Genomic DNA, 17,662 nt, shown 5'->3' on the forward strand with positions numbered 1-17,662 from the left:
TTTCATCAGATTTCATTTGCTTCTGTTAGGCAGAATATGGTAGTCAGTAAATTAAACAAAAAAGAAACCTGATTTACACATCACAAGTCGATGGAATCTATTAGGATCTGGTACAAAATCGATACTTTAAAGAATAGAACAGTGCCATAAGAGAACATGCTCCTCCAAGAGACCGCTTCTAACCAGTGAATATATTGAATGAACTGGCTATAGATTTTAGAAGTAGATAATTGTAAGTCAGCTCTATTTTTGTGGACACTAGCATTAACCTGTATATAAAAAACTTTTACAAGTTCTTTATTTTTTCCTCTGACTCCCTTAGGACGCACAGAAGACTGAGCAGTTCAGTTTCACCTCCCCCTAAGAAAAGAAAGAAGAAGAAATCGGGACACAAAAGAAGCCGGTGAGTCGACTTGTTATCCATCTCCCAGTGTTTGCTGTGTGTCTGTACTTAATCAGACTAACCTGCTGGGCCAGAGCCACCAGTGGAAGCTAATGATAAATTGGCAACATTTAGAAGCTATTACTGCTCCTCTGCAATGCAGTAGCCGGATTCTTTCTAATTAGTTTTTTAGACGAATGGAAAGATGCTATCTCTAGACATGAATAAATAGTGCATGCGGATGTCAGTCAATAAATAGTCCTAGGCATAAATTCTGCCATGAAATATAAAGTAATAGGTGAAATTCCGTGCTTGTTTGGCTTTGACCCAGCAGAAAATGGCACAAGCTCATTACAGCATAATAAGTAAATGGCTACACTTCTGCATAATTAAAAGTAAAAAAAAATTATGAAAACATTGGTGAAATCTGCGTTCGCAGAATACTGCTCCTTTCCACAATGATATAGGGTGATGAAACTCTTTTCACTACATTCTAAGCAAATTAACATTGAATTAAATGACTTTGGGTGAAGTCACACGAACGTATATCGGCTCGGTTTTCACGCCGAGCCGATATACGTTGTCCTCGTGTGCAGGGGGGGGGAGGATGGAAGAGCCAGGAGCAGGAACTGAGCTCCCGCCCCCTCTCCGCCTCCTCTCCACCCCCTCACCGCCCCTCTGCACTATTTGTAATGGGAAGAGGTGGGGGCGGGGCTAAGTTGCGCGAATTAGCCCCACCCCCACCTCGCCTCTCCCCATTGCAAATAGTGCAGAGGGGCGGAGAGGAGGCAGAGAGGGGGGGGCGGGAGCTCAGTTCCTGCACTTGGCTCTTCCATCCTCCCCCCTGCACACGAGGACAACGTATATCGGCTCGGCGTGAAAACCGAGCCGATATACGTTCGTGTGACTTCACCCTTTGTCAGATTTTCCAGGATTGAAAAAGGGTCTGCAGTTCTGTCCAGAAACAGTGACACTCTTGTCAGTAGGCTGTGTTTGGTATTGCATGGCAGCCCTATTCATTTGAATGGGGATAAACTGCAATACCACACACAGCAAAGTAATGTTTCTTTGGGTAAAAAAAAGTTTCCTAATCCCTGACAGTCCTTTAAACTCCTTTATGACTTTGTGACTTAATGGGGTGTTCCAGACACAAATACTAATGATGACCTATCCTGAGGACAGGTCATCAATAGTTGATCAGCCTGGGTCTGCTGCTCGAGAACCTAGCTGATCAGCTGAGTTGGCATATGCTGGTAACGTGGCTACACATGGGGGTTGGAGCGGAACAGCTGCTCCAACCCTTGTGTAGTGGCCGGCGTTTGTAATTGCAAGTGAAGTTTCTATTCATTTAAATGAGAACTGTGCCTGCAATAACAAGCATCTGCCACTACACAGGGGTCAGAGCGGCAGCTTCCTCTCCAACCCCTGTGTGTAGCTGCACTGACAGAATGCACCTGCTCACCTGATCTTCCAGGTTCCCTATGGCAGACCACAAACGATCAACTCTTGATTACCTATCTTGAGGATAGGTCATCAATAGTATTTGTGCCTGGAAAACCCCTTTAATAAATGGGCCAAATTTTGGAAATCTGACATGTGTCACTTTAACAGAAAATAACACATGCAAGTAATCATACCATTGCTTTTCCACATCTTTTATTTTATTCAGGAGGTAAAATAATGCAGATACAATTTGCATATTTTTATTAAAAACACCAAAATTAGGGAACATTTTTAAAATGTGTTGTTTTTTCAACTGCAGTATGTCAAATATGTTCATACATACTGCACGTATTTTATTAGATTTCTAGTAGTTTACTTTATTTTGGAAGCACTTTTGAAAAATTTTGCACGTTTATGAGCAATTTAGGAGACTTACTAATTTAAGATTACTTTTAAAAAATCCATGTCAATTTCCACATTACACCACAGGTGCAAATGTTTATGCAGATCTTGATGTTGGATCTGCAACAAACTTCACCGCTACATTCCAAAGGGTGAAATCAGCTGCGGATCCACGGCAAAATCTCCACCAAATGATGTGGATTTTTACGAAGATTTTGGTGCAGGTCCGCGCCAAAATTTACATTGCAAAATATGCTGCCGATTTTGGTCAGGATCTGCACTAAAATTCACTCCATGTGAACGTACCCTTAAAAATGTAATTTATTTCTAGATAGTTACAAAATGAATGCTACACTATACAATCATCCTTACTAACTAAATATTATAGGCGATTGTAATAAAAGGGGTTAATTCAGGGTTAATGTCTGGTGTTTTTACAGACTGCGTTCTCCTTATCTCTCCCCTAATCTCACACTGACAGGAAAACTGAGGAGAGACAGGGAGAGATGCTGATGCAGCGCTGACATGCCAGGAAAGTTTACAGTATACAAACTTTTTCAGTCAGTGCTGTAATTGACTGTGACCAATCAGGTCACAATGATGGCACTCCTACAGGCTATTAGTGGCAGCTTGTTTTGAGTGTTTCATCCAGTGGGAGGGGGGGGGCCTGAAATCACTGGTAAAGTGGGTGACATAAATTTACGTCGCTGCTGCTCAGAGCCCAGGCAGCAGCAACATAAATTTAACATTGGCAGTTAAAAAAAGGCTAAGGGGTTACAGGTTTTGTTTCATAAAGACAACCGCTCATATCTATGATATAAGGGAATATGGTTGTCATCGCAGACAGCAACTAATGAAGAGTGACTCTGAGAGACCATTGATGCTCTATGGCCGGCAGCAGTGTCCAGCACAAAGGGAATGGAAATCTGCTTAAACAGAAGTCAAAGCTTGTAGCTTTGGTCTCCAGTTTAGTAATGGCAGTCTATGGTTTCATCTGAATTCTATTTTTGGTGTTTCAGTTTGAACCCTACCTCAGAAACCATAGATGGGTTCACAAATGCAGCGCAAAACTTGCTTGAGGGCTTTAACAGACAGGCGTAATTTTGTCCCGTTATGCGACTGTTAAAATCACAACCGCATAATAGGACGAAACAAAGCAATTGATTTCAATTGTTTAGTTTTCACTAGTGGTATTTTGGCTCATTAATAGTACGGTCGAGAAACTATAGGACCTGCCCTATTTGTCTCGCACATAGTTAATACTACGTGCAAGAATGATAGGACAGGACTATTTTTTTTCAAACTTGTGCAGAATAGCGTGAGTTTAAAAGGTAAAAAATTTTTTTTTACCATGTTCATGCTCAGCTACGCTGTGTAGAAGCGTGCATCGTTGCGCATACGTCCGTGTGAAGAGACCCTTACATGTTTGGATTTTCTTATTGAAAATTGCATGTAAAGAAGAGCCACCTAAATAATTATCTATAGCATGTTGCTAAAGCCATGCAGCATGGTCTAAAGACTTCAATGTGTGAATAGGAATTCATTAATTTCCATATACCGTACTAATCAGGGGCATAACTATAGGGGGTGCAGGGAATGCAGTTGCACCCGGGCCCAGAAGCCTTAGGGGGCCCATAAGGCCTCTCTTCTCTATATAGGGAACCCAGTACTATGAATAAAGCATTATAGTTAGGGACCCTGTTACAGGTTTTACATTGGAGCCCAGAAGCTTCAAATTATGCCTCTGTGCAGCATGGTTTAGGTATGGGTACCGGTACAGATACTGCTCACCTTTTGCATCAGGGCCCCTGAGCCTTTAGTTACGCCCCTGGTACTAATGATATACATCTGGCTGCTGTGGTGAAATTCTATGGAAGAAAGAAACAAATGTGCCTTGTGTGAGCCTGGTCTGAAGTAGCCTCATTCCCGTACGGGTGGAGCAGCTGGGGTTATTGTGTCATCTTCGCCTTCTGTTTATCACAGAGCATTTGTAAGCAATTCTCAGTCTTTGTGTAGTAAGTGTACTCTATCACTTTAATTTAGTTTACTGGAATCCTTCCACAGATACCCTGCTTTAGTGCTAAGCAACATTTTTTAAATGAGTAAAGCACTTAGCTTTTGGCTGCCACAGTATCTTATGTTCTAGTATCTATCTTCCAAAACTGTAATGCAGGGTATGAGCTCATGCTGCAGTCATTGCACATCGCTGGACAGAGAGAAAGAGCTCCCCGATCCAATATCCAGCACTCCTACTACCGAACATAACAATAATATTAATATTTAGTGCGCAGTCTGCTTGCTGTGCAGGGAACATTATTCCTGGCTGAGCCACAAGCATTTTGGAAGTAACTTATGAACGCTCCAGACAATCTTATAGTCAAACTTTTTATGTACAGTATAAGAATTCATTTCTTGTGTCCCCAGAAAATCAATATAAATTAAGTAGCAAACTGTATAATGTAAAATCTTAGAAGATCCTTCTAATTGAGACCCCAGAGGTTGAATTGTATCTTAGGCTAGGCACACATTTATTGCAGTCATTCTTAGGAGTGCATAAAATTGTTGCACCTCGTAACCAATCAAATAATTTCTTTCATTTTAAAACCTGCTTTTGAAAACAATAACACTAGAATTTGATTAGCTACTATAGGCAAAGATAGAAGTTATGAGGCCCCATAGTAAAAACTAGATCTGCACCCCCCCCCCCAAAAAAAAAAAATGTACATAGATATATATTCTATAAGATGGTTTCAGATAAAGTGGCTCAGTATTATGTTTAAACTTTTTATTGTTTTTCGGAATTATAAAACAACCGTACACCTGTAAGCATACATTATGGTACATAATGAGTGTTACATAGTCATGTGTCCCACCGTATATTTGGGCATAGAGCTAAGCCAGATAAGTTGAAACTACAACCTTTCATACCGTGTTTCCCCGAAAATAAGGCACCCCTTGAAATTTGCAGAAGTCCCAAATATAAGGCACCCCCGATAGTAAGGCATAGTAAAGTGTGCAGGCAAGTCAAGAGGCCTGTCCCCTGCTGCCATCCCCGTTGTCTCCTACCTCCATATGTATAGGTAGATCTGCAGACAGTCTGCTGTTATCCTGTCCCTGCTGTGCTGTACGAGTGTGCTCTTGTGAGCTCCCCTTGCTGACTGGAAAAGTCCATACTGTACGTTCTGTTCCTGCTGTACATGTCTGCTGTGATGAGCTCCCCCTGGTGGCCGGAAGCTGCAATACCATCCCTACTTACAAGTGGTACAGGAACCTCTGTCTGCAGACAGGTACGTTACTTTACAGCCCTTATTTTTTTATGGCTCTGTGTGTGAGTCAGGCAACCTGTGTGTGATTCTTAAGGCTGGGTTCTCACAGAGTGTATTTCCAGCGGAAATCTCGCAGTTTGGCCACAGCGATAAACAGCGAGATTTCCGCCGGGAAAGCGCTGCTTCAAAACCCATGGCACTTAGCCGCTTGTTTTGAAGCAACCTGGCTGCACGCTTTTCCATTTCTGTGGCCGGTGAATCCGCACCACAGCACCGGCTTCTCCCAGCTTTGCTGTGACAGATTTGCTGTCCCATGTGGACGAGATTTCTGAGAAATTTCGTCCACAAAGCTGGCCAATTGAGGGATTAGTGGCAACTGATGGATTTGCCGTGGCGAAACAAGACACCCCCTGAAAATAAGACGTAGCGCATATTTGGGAGCAAAAATTAATATAAGACGCGTCTTATTTTCAGGGAAACAGGGTAGTCCGCTAAAGTCTGCTAGAGTGGGACACTATATTGAGTATTTCATAACCGTAAATGGGTAAATAATATTGAGCCCTCCATTGGATCTTCTGGTGCCGTAACCTTTATGAACGAACTCCTCTAATAACAAAAAAAATCATACATTGGGACCTCCATGTATTAATTTTGTAGCCTGGTTCCTGTACAATCCCAGGAACCTTGAACAGAACGTTGTTATAACCAAGAATCACTATATAGAAATGAATAACAAGAATGTCGAGTCAGTCTGTTAGAAAATAGAGAAGTATATTGAGAAGGGAGAAAGGAAAAAAAATAAAAGGTAGGGGGATGGATAAAAATTCTGGTGGGTAGTGGGGTGGGGTACGGGGGAGTGCCCAGTGTCTCGTCTGCTCCCCTACCCCAGTATGTCCTGAAATTCTGGAGAGTCCTGGAAGGAGACCCATAATTTCCAGATCTAAATTGGGGGGATTCTCTTGGATGAACTCCAACACTGTTTGAGGATGGGGGCTCCGCCAATGGTGGGGAATCACTGTTTTTACCGTTGCCAAAAAAAATGGCACAGTAATCTTTTTATCTGAGCAAAAGACCTTGGGATGATGGATAGTGATGGTAATTAAGGAGTCAGAGCTACTTTGTCGCATGAGAGCTTCTTGTATATCTGGAAGACCATGTCCCAGAAGTTTTGAAGTGCCAGGCATTCCCACCATATGTGTGGCATAGTTCCAGTCCCAGAAACACATCTCCAGCAGGAGTCCAATATTGCAGGGCAAATACGGTGGATGAGGTCAGGACATCTGTACCACCTGGTAAGCAACTTATAGTTTTTCTCTTGTGCCACACGAGCTAATGGTAGCTTATGGGTAAGCCCGAAGGCTCTATCCCAATTAGAGTCCCGGATCCCAATGGACAGCTCTCTTTCCTATAGTCTGGTAAACGGGCAGTAACCCAGGGCAGCCTTCTTTATCAAGGTGTTGTACATTTTTGAGAGAATGTGAGCAGTAGGGTTCTTTTTTAGAAAGATTTTCTCGCTTGGAGTTGGGGGCAGGTGTAGCTGATAGATCCCTGAGGTGGCCATTAAAAAGAAGGACAACTGTAGGTACTCCCACCAGGAGATTCTTGTTTCGGGGTATTTTACTTACTGCTGAACTTATCCTGGACGTGGGGGATATAGGTGTGCCCTGTTTTAGTGTGGAGGAAACAGGCTACGGAGCGACTGCGCTTGTTAGCAATTTTACATATGAGTAGTGTATCAATATATCTTGAAATCATATGGATTTTTAATCTAGAAGGCTTCTCAGCTCTCTCTTGGTATTTAGAAGTTCGTTCAGTACTGCCTGGGTGCCTGATTGCTTGTATGACTCTATTTCACATATTAGGGAGGTAATTTTAACTGCTCTCTCCCTTTTAAGTTGTGTTCCATGTTTAATGCGTATTCCCCATATTATGCAATTCATTGCCTCTCATTCGGTTGGCAGAGAGGTTTGGTCTAGGGAATGGTGTGCTACAAAGTCACTTATGGCGTAGAGAAACCAAGTAATCTTGTAGATATGATACATTTTAATTGCGAGCTTTCAAACTTACTTATAGTTCTTCCTCAGGCATAATGGAACAGATCTGAAGATGCTTTTTTACATTACATATACACTTGATCGCATGCAAGGGCACAGACATGGTGTGATTAATTTGCACTTAAAAAGAATTCCAGAACAGGATAAGGAGGCACAGACATGGTTTGCAAATGCAAAAAATTTCTTTCAGAGCCTAATTTTAAGAAATACAAACTGTGCTTCGGGGTCTACCAGAGTGTCTATGACCTCATGGGGTATTACTTTGTGGATTGCGATCGAGACTCCTCTGGATTTTTAGGTGGGGTTTGAGCTGTGAAGCCACGTGGTGTAGTATTTATCGCTGTTGTTGGGGATGTGTCCAGAGTGGAAATGATCTCCTGAAAGAAAATAATGTGAGTCCTCTGTTTGTGTAATTGATACAGTATTTGATTGCGCTTTTATGCTACAATAAGGCCTCTCGCATTTAAAGAGCAAAACTCCAACTGAGCCATTCTGGGATGAAGGGAGGACAGGCACCCACCAGGGTCAGAAGGGGAAGGAGAGAGAAAAGGGAGAAAAAGAAAGTAAAGACTAGATAGCAAACTAAGTCGAGTAACCCAATAACCAGCTGAGCCAACTTATTACTGAGGTAATCCCTCTCCGCAAGGACACGAGAAGAGCAATTAATCCTCTGTGGGGGGAAAGAAATTTATACCTGTACCCAAGACAAGTGGGTACAGAAATCCTGGTATGGGACGCGCTTTCTATGGGAAGTGTCTTCTTACCCAAGGAGTGCTACCCAACCCATAATGTTATGTAACTGTATATGTGTGTTTCCTAAAGGCGTGTGTTTTTAACAGGCAACAATAGATGGGAACTTTTGATTGATTGCTATTTTCATTTGAGGTACCCAGAAGAGCCCGCACCGCCATCGCCGGCTATCTCAGAAAGCTCGTCATATTGTGCTAGGAAGGGTAGCTGAGATGGTGAACCCTGGGTCGTTGGCCTCTGTGTGGTATGCATGGTGGGTGATGTGTCAGACTACGACCATGCAGGAGGATTTAAAGCTGTAGGGGGTCTTGTGCTGCCACCTTTAAGTTCTCCTGAGCAGGGGTAGATGGGTGCAGTGGTGCTTTTTGATGTAGTACTCCCTCTTGAGCCTCAGGGAACCTCGTGGGCTCACAAACCGGGGACGAGTCATGGTGGGTATTGTGCCTCAGAGAAGGTTCCTCTAGCTCCTGTAGGGCTCTCTGTGTTGCGGGGGATAGACATTGCAGTGTGTCCCAAGGGTGTACTTTGCTTTGTACCTGGGGACAGTTGCCTGGGGAACCCTTTTCCTCCCACAAGGCCCCTTGTTCGGCCTTGGGGCTCCGCCCCCGACAAGAGGCCTAGTAATGTGCCTATCTGCGGACACCTGCTCTGGAGAGGAACTGTGTGACAGGCCGTCCTGCATCCTTATTTTTGCCTGAGGCCTCTCAGGGCTCTCTCCATTCACCCCCTGCAGCCCAGGAGCAGTCGCGGCAACGTCTTCTCTGCCTCTCTCGGCCATGCGCCTGGCAGGCCACTTGCGTTCTCCATTGCCGAAGTCATGCTCTGGGATTGCAGCAGTCAAGAACCACCTTATGCCGCTGGCCGCAGGAATTCCCCTTCTGCACTTCCTGGCGGCAGTAAGTTTTCCCTCTCTTGCTGCTGCCCATGTGGTGTGGTTTTGATGCCTCTAAGATGTCTTTTGTGGGCTGAGGGCAGTGTCTCCTGCAATGCATCTATGGAACTAATGCCTGGGCTCAGCACTGAAAGGCACTGGCTAGACCAAGGAGCATGTGTATGCTCCCTCTCCTCTTTAATAATAGCCGCTCTTCCTTCTCCATGGCTTTCCAGGGCTTCTTTGTAAGAAAGGAGGGAGCCAATTTGGGGGGGGGGGAGGGGTTAGAGCTATCATCAGGTGTAATATATACATACTGTGGAGGTAGGATATTACATAATGTGAAGGGGGATATATTCCATATTGGAGATGTACCATACTGTAGGAGGGGAAGATGCATACCATGGGAGTTGGAGATATGCAATGCATTTGGAAAGTCTTCAGACCCTTTCACTTTTTTTTACATCTTGTGATAATTGAAACTTCCAATGGGTCAATTATCCCAAGCATACTTCAAAGTGCACTTTCAAGACTTGGTTTCAGAGTCCTGGAAGATTGTGGAGTGGTTGTCACAGTCAATTAACTTGAACCCAATAGAAAATCTTTGGGGAAATTTGAAGAAGGCAGTTGCAGCATGCAGATCCAAGAATTTTAGCGAACTGGAGGCCATTGCCTATGAGGGACGTGCTAATATTCCCCTTAATGTTTGCAGCAGGTTGTAACGGCAAAAGGTGCTTTATTAAAGTACTAAAGTCACTTGTCTTGAAGGAGTTGAATAAACCTGAGACTTCTGTAGTTATTAAAAGTGGCATTTTGTGTTGAATTTGGCAAAACCATTTGTTATATTAGTTATGTTGTGGTATTTAAGGGTGGTTTCACACCTGCATTTGGAGTCCTTTTAAAACTAATCAATTTTTAATGTGGACTGATTACAAACTGAAGCTGAACTGATTGATGCATGCAAATACATTTTTGGGGGTAGAGTAGCTTATTATTGGATATGCAGGTCTTTGCACACTGCACAAGTTTCACTCTGGGAGGTCTTCCGAGATCTTCTTCTAAGCCAGCACAATGCACACAATACACACTCCTGGCTGGTGGGTAGTGGCTGGGCTTCTCCCCCCCCTTCTCTTCCCAGGGCTTTGCTTCCCTTCTCTTTCCTTCTCCCACCCTCTCCCTCTGAGGTCACCTACTGTTTTGCTTTGCAGTTTACTGATTAAAGCCCCCATCCACGGGCGAGGTGGAATATCGCTAGTGATATTCTGCCGCCGGGAAACAGGGGAGAGAACTGACAGTTCTCTACAGTAAGCCTATCTGACACATAGGCTCATTGCGGAAAATTGCCGCGATTTGAGTCCCGCGAGCCGGAGAATCACTATGATTCTCCACTTGTGGACAGGGGGCTGCACTTTCCATAGCAACGCTATGGAAAAAGTGCACTGCGTTACTCGCGGCTGGATTATCGCCGCGAGTAATGCAATTCACTATCGTCCGTGGACAGGAGTCCTAAGGGATCCCTTCAACACTGAAAGCAGGTGGGAGTTTTACAGTTTGCTTGCTTTGCTTGTCATTGACTTTAATGCAATAACAGAACTGGAAGGTGCTTTCCATTCACTGTTGTTTCGGACAGGAATAATAACGCTGCAAGCTGCGCTTGTTTTCCATTCAGTCAAACTGAACCCAAGCTTAAAGCAAAAACATGTATTGTTCTCTATTGGTCCAGTTTGCTTTCGCTTTTTTATTTAAAAAAAAACATGAAAAAAAGACTGAGGGACAGATGTAGATGTGAAACCACCCTAAATTGCTCTTGTTTGTTTATTTTGTCAACAGCTAAAAGTTTGTAAATTGGGCAAATAACCCTAGTTTGCAATGGGAGTTGAACAAATTATATAACTTATCTTTATTCTGCTGGTCAATATGATTATGGCAATACCACATTTCTATAGCTTTTTGTATTACTAGTTTTTCACAATAAAAATACCTAGAATATTTTAATTATTTTGCCAACAGAGCTGTTTGAGGTCTTGTTTTTTGTGGGATAAGGTTTAGTTTCCAATGGTACCACTTTGGGGCACATTTCACTTTTTTATCCATTTTTTTTTGAGTTTTTCAGCCAACAGATTAACAAAAACCAGTAATCCTGTCATAAGTTTCTTCTTTCCCTTGGCAATCACCGTGCAGTATAAATAATATGTTAACTTTATTCTTTGGATCAATATGATTATAATACCACATTTATATTCTTTTCTTTTTTTACTACTTTTTCACAATACAAAAAGAAAAAAAGAAAAACATTCTATTTATATTGCCACATTTCCTAGCCCATAGCAGTTTTATCCTTTATTACTACCTGCAGCAACATATCTATGTGTGTCTGACTGCTTCTGTCACCCTCCTGCAGTTCTCTCCACCCCTTCTCTCCATAGATTTCCATAGGCAGCATGAGGTAACAGCAAGCACAGCCCCACCTCCACTTTCTATAATCAGTCACTCACTAGACATGGACTTCACATGACAATAGACTTTGGACAGCAAGTTATTAGGAGGTGAGGCTCCTAGTAGTCAACACTTTAGAGTGATTTTTCAGCATAAAACAGCATTTTAAGTAAATTTATCACATTCGCTGTCACAGAAGCACAAGTGCAGGGCCTACTTAAAGGGCTTTTCATTCTGTCATTTTGAGATATAAAATAATATTAGTTGAAACTAGTTTTTACTCCAATGTGATTCAACGTTATTATACAATAAAATATTTTTAAAAAGTCTTGGGGGAGTGAATACTGTACCTTTTTCTAATAACTATAAGAGGCAAGACTTCAAATCTGTCTTTGGGGAGCAATAATATGATTCATGACCATTTCTACTATTAAAGAGGTAGTAAAAAATTATTCACACCATGCATCTCTAAGTAGGTACTAAACCACAGAATGTAGATTGAGAGCAAATGAAGCGAAGCACATCATTTGTAGCAGACTTAAAAAGACATATATTTATGCTTTTTGTTCTATGCATTTCCGATGATATATAATCCCTTGCAAGCCTGATGCTAACAAGTAAGCAGCTAAAGACCCTAATCTGCCAAACCAGGATTTCCATACATGATTGCTCACATTGTTATTGCGCCCCATTTTATGTGGTGCACTATATGGGTATTCATTTGTTTTCAGCTCAATGCTATATTCAGGCATATATTTTGTTTTTGTGTGCTTGTCCATAAGATATGTCTGCTATTGCAGACCTGCCCTATTCAGGAGAATGGGGTTGAGTTGCAATACTAGACTAATTCAATGAGAAGAGAGGTGATGTTTCTGTAAAAATGCAGACCGTTTTCCTAGTGCTGAAAACCCCTTTAGTCATAGAAATATTGGACTATTATCCTCATTATTTGTCTTATACACAAAATTGTAAATTACTCTGATATGCTGCAAAGCTAAAACTTAGTAAATCGTATCACTACTACAATGTTGTAGGCCTAAATTACCCATTCATACATATGGTGCACAACCTGGTCATTGGGATACTATGCTGCTGATATCAAGCCCAAGCGATAGTCCATGTGATCCACTTCAATATACCTGCTGATCTACTCTATTATGGAGCATTCATACATAGATTACCCTGGCACTACAAAGGAGAATCCAGAAGTAACTGCATTATATTTGATGGGAGCTTTCGTCTAAATACGACAGTTGAATTGATGTGAGTTGGTGTCCACACTACATTTTGGTGTATGTCCATAGGTTTCATCTCAGAGTTCCGTCATATTTCCCAAAATTAGGATTCAGACAGAACTCCAGTGTGATGGCGCCTCCAGAGCTGACAGCTTTCGGATTTAGGCATGTGTCCAGGGTGATGTCACAACATCAGCCCTGGACCATGTGATGTGCCTGCCAGTCACCATGTTAAGGCTGCCTGACTATACAATTTAACACTCCACCTAGGTCCTCCACGCGGCGCGGACACTGGGCAGCTTCTCGTGCATGGCGATTTGATAGCTAGAACTTCCTCCCCAGCCCTAGCTTAGTCTTCTCTTTGATGTTCTGAGTGGAGGAAAGAACACCGGAGGGAAGCAGACTGAGATGAGGCTAGGGAGGAAGTCCTGGCTATCAATCACCATGCAGGAGAAGTTGTCCAGTGTCCGTGCCACACTGAGAGCCTTGGAGGAGTATTAAACTGTGTGGTCAGACAGGCAAGGTGCATTTCTTGTGTGACAAGAGGCAGAGAAAGAGATATAAGTGGTGTCATATGTGAGGGGGGTAGAGGGAGAAATAAAGGGGCATCCTGTATGATGGGAGACAGAGGAAGAAATAAAATGGCATCATGTGTGACAGTGGGGCAGAGGGACATGATTAGTCATCGCAGCAGAGGGAGTAATAAAGGGGCATCATGTGTGACAGGGAGCAGAGGGAGTATTATAAGGGGCATCATGTGTTACAGGGGGGGGGCAGATGGAGAACCTTAAGATTCATTGTGTGTGACGAGGGGGAAAAGGGGAGAGCTATATGGGGCATTTTGTGTGATGGGGGAATAAAAGCAGCATTCTGTGTGACAAGGCAGCTGGAGAACCATGAAGAGGCATGGGGAACAGTTTGTGTGAGAGGTGAGTAGTCTGTCAGAGAGGGTGGTAAGGGGAGAAGTCTGTCTGAGATTACTTAAGAAATAGCTGGTTGGCATTATTAAAGGGGGCAGCAGGATGGAGTTTTGTAAATGGTGTGGGAATATGGTGTGTGGTGGAAAAAAATGGAGCTAAAGATAGATGTCTTTGTTACAAATTCTGCAGAGATGAGTGGTGACTGGAAAAAATCGTCATGGCAGTCTGGGCCATGTAGAGGTGAAAACCAAAAGTGAATGATACTAATCAGATATAACGTCACCTGTGATAACTAGGGTAACTGCACCATGCTCGCTATCACTGTGTAAAACTGTTATCTGTTCAGTATATGCTGAGTTACTGTAACTATTATAGGTACACCAGAGCTGAGCTTTTGTATCTGTACCTAACGTTATGAAAGTTATCTTGTTTTCTCCATTGTGTATATACAGTACTAGCTGATATACCCAACCTTGCCCGAGTTAATTTGATACAGGTGTTTACGTGTTTGCACGAAAAATTTTATAAAGTCAAGGTTACTTTGACTTCAGTGGTATAATATATAACAACCAATCACAGCACAGCTTTTATGTTACCTCAACAGTATAATATATAACAAGCAATCACAGCGCAGCTTTCATGTTACTTCAGTGGTATAATATATAACAAGCAATCACAGCAAAGCTTTCATGTTACCTCAGGATTGTAATAAATAACAACCAATCACAGCACAGCTTTCATGTTACTTCAGTGGTATAATATATAACAACCAATCACAGCAAAGCTTTCATGTTACCTCAGCAGTATAATATATATATCAACCAATCACAGTGCAGCTTTCATGTTAACTCAGTGGTATAATATATAACTACCAATCACAGCGCAGCTTTCATGTTACCTCAGCGGTATAATATATAACAACCAATCACAGCACAGGTTTCATGTTACCTCAGCAGTATAATATCTACTAACCAATCACAGCGCAGCTTTCATGTTACCTCAGTAGTATAATATATAACTAATCACAGCGCAGCTTTCATGTTACCTCAGTAGTATAATATATAATAACTAATTACAGAGCAGCTTTCATGTTACCTCAGAGGCACAATATATAACCACCAATCTCAGCACAGCTTTCATGTTACCTCAGCGATATAATATATAACAACCAATCACAACGCAGCTTTAATGTTTGTACGACATCGGAAAGTTAGAGAATTAGATTTTGTACATTACACAAGGGCGCCAATACTTTTGAGCTTAGCTTTAAATTTTTAAGGTTGTGACCCCTTTATTTTTCCTATTTAGGATGTAAAGAATGATCATCCCAAATTTCATGTTTGTGCAAAAACGGCAAGTTAGAGAATTAGATTTAGTACAATATGTAGGGGCACCAATACTTTTGCACTTAGCATTGAATAATCAAGTTGTGACCCCTTTACTTTTCGTATTTAGGACCTAAAGAATGGTTGTAACAAATTTCATATTTGTACAATATCGGAAAGTTAGAGAATTAGATTTGGTACTGTAGTGGACATACACCAATATCTATACTTCAGTCTTCTAATGACAGTGGACATACACTCTCCTATATCTGTAGTGGACATTTACTCTCCTATTTCCTCTGTATCCTATACACTCTCCTATATTCCTATGGCCATATATTTCCATTTCTTGTATACTGCTAGATACAAGAATATACAGTGAAACTCTCTGTTTCACAATTCCTAGCAGACTTTAGCAGAGCAAGCAAGATACATGAAACCACAGACTTAACACCACAGCCCTTAGCAACACACTTGTCAGCAGAAACAATTTCAGCAAAACACACGCTAATAACCTTCGCTATACAAGTTGTAACCTCCGGGCATATTTGATCATTCACACGTCATACCTAAGCGTCATTTGACAATGATCACTCACCACACCTTTGCCCCCTCCATCGAGCTCTTCCAAGATGTCTCTCATTTCCTGACTGATACCATGAGATGGGCAACGCTGATAACCACCGATGACCAGATGCAGGAAGAACCTTAAAAAGCTTATCCAATTATCTATCCATTCGTCTTATCTATACAATTTTTTGCATGCCCATAAAGGACAGATATGTTTAATGCTATAAAAGAGGCTACTTGCCCACTAATAAAGCAGAAATGAGGAAGTTTTTATATGCTGAACTTCTGTGTCAGTGTGATCTCTTCTCTGTGTGCACGGCCTCTTGGAAGGGTGCAAACATTCCCATTGGACCCCAAAAGGTCATCTATGACAGTACATTACACAGGGGCACCAATACTTTTGCATTTAGCATTGCATTTTCGAGTTGTGACCTCTTTACTTTTTCTATTTAGGACCAAAAGAATGATCATCCCAAATTTCATGTTTGTATGACATCAGGAAGTTAGAGAATTAGTAGCAAGTCAATCAGTCAGTGAGTCAGTCAGTTTGTCATTGAGGGCTTTCACCTTTATATATGTATGTGGGGAGGGGGACAAAACATATTTCTCAGCGACGGCCTTATTACTACTATTCTAAGGACAGTTGTGGTCGCCCTTTTCAAAGCGGGTACTCTGCTTTGTTGCCAGAATCAGTTGAGGCAGATCCAGATAAATAACTTAGGTCTTATTTGCTCACTTTCCTTTGTATAGTTTTGTACGTCCAACACTCTGTTGTTGACTTTGCTTGGCACATTCTTCAGTCTATTCCTGCTCTTTGTATCTGGCTTTTTTGTCAGTCCTGCTGACAGATCTGAATGGATGTGACACACAGGATGGAAGCATAGGGTTCCATTGTTCAGAGATAAGGTCTTCATTTGAGCAGGTCTCTATTTGCTTTCAGCGTTTATGCCAGACAGAATAGCACGGTCGCTCATCGTATTCTGTCTAGTACAAATGCTAGAAATGAACAAAACCTGTTCAAATAGAGATCCAATAAGGTCTGAGCAACGGCAACCCATGGTTTCATTCAGGGTTTTGTCTGAATCCTGTTTTCGGGGATTCAAGTGGAACCCAGGGACATAGAGTAAAGTGTAATGTAAATGATTCCTAAGACTAATAAAAGCATATATGCTTCTAGTCTTTTAGCTGTCACTCTGCTGTCAGGAAATATTGGTAGTACAATAGGTAATTAACATTAGATAGATGTGTTGTTTGTAGGAGAGCAATTGGTTATTGTTGTCAAAACAAATACACAACTGTGTTTGTAAGTTCATCTGTCTGTATCAAGGGTACACATGTACTGAATTGTCACCAAATCACACAGGTACCATTAATCTTCTGAATGTAACTGGAAATGTATCTGCTCTTGTTCTTAGATGTGATAGTTCATCACCAGTTCGGAAAGAAAAAAAGAAGAAAAGTGGCAAAAAGCACAAAAGGGAGAGGTAATGTCACAGTAATGTGCTTACTAGTTCACAATGGCTCTGACATTGTTTATGACATTCAGTGGTGACAGCAAACACTGCATAGTGATTATTTCTTATAAAATTGCCATAGTCTGTTAGCTTCCACTAACATATAATCATTACATTTATAGAAATTTTATGACTAGGTTTAAAACAAAGTGATGTAATTGCTGGCCAAATACCAGACCTGTTCTACTTAGCTGCTGCTCCATAATTAAAAGAACAGCATGTGCCCATCCCTTGTTGTCCTGTCATTGGCATCAGCCTGGTCCATTTTATTGAATTCCTCTGCTACCTTCTGCTAATTAGGAGAATTTTGAACAAATAGCTACAGGAATAAACTATATATTTTTGCCAGCCATATAAAGAATTATAATTGATAATGATGGAAGAGAAGTGTGACATAGTGGGCATAGGTGAGACATTGCTGGATAATGCATTGATTGGGCTATTAGTTTGTACTGTCACAGTCTGTTCCAAACTGATCACACAAATAAAATCTG

The 17,662-nt window shown here is 41.7% G+C and overlaps 1 protein-coding gene across 1 annotated transcript in view; it reads left to right on the top strand.

Moving 5' to 3' along the window:
• The window catches only part of SRRM3 (serine/arginine repetitive matrix 3), a 144,468-nt gene that overhangs the window by 38,647 nt on the left and 88,159 nt on the right, over nt 1-17,662 (top strand). The window contains exons 3-4 of the mRNA XM_066575270.1: nt 323-403; nt 17,070-17,138. Coding sequence (XP_066431367.1) covers nt 323-403; nt 17,070-17,138 — 150 coding nt within the window. The remainder of the gene's footprint in view (nt 1-322; nt 404-17,069; nt 17,139-17,662) is intronic.

This window comes from Eleutherodactylus coqui, chromosome 1 (genome assembly GCF_035609145.1).
Source record: "Eleutherodactylus coqui strain aEleCoq1 chromosome 1, aEleCoq1.hap1, whole genome shotgun sequence".
Taxonomy (NCBI): domain Eukaryota; kingdom Metazoa; phylum Chordata; class Amphibia; order Anura; family Eleutherodactylidae; genus Eleutherodactylus; species Eleutherodactylus coqui.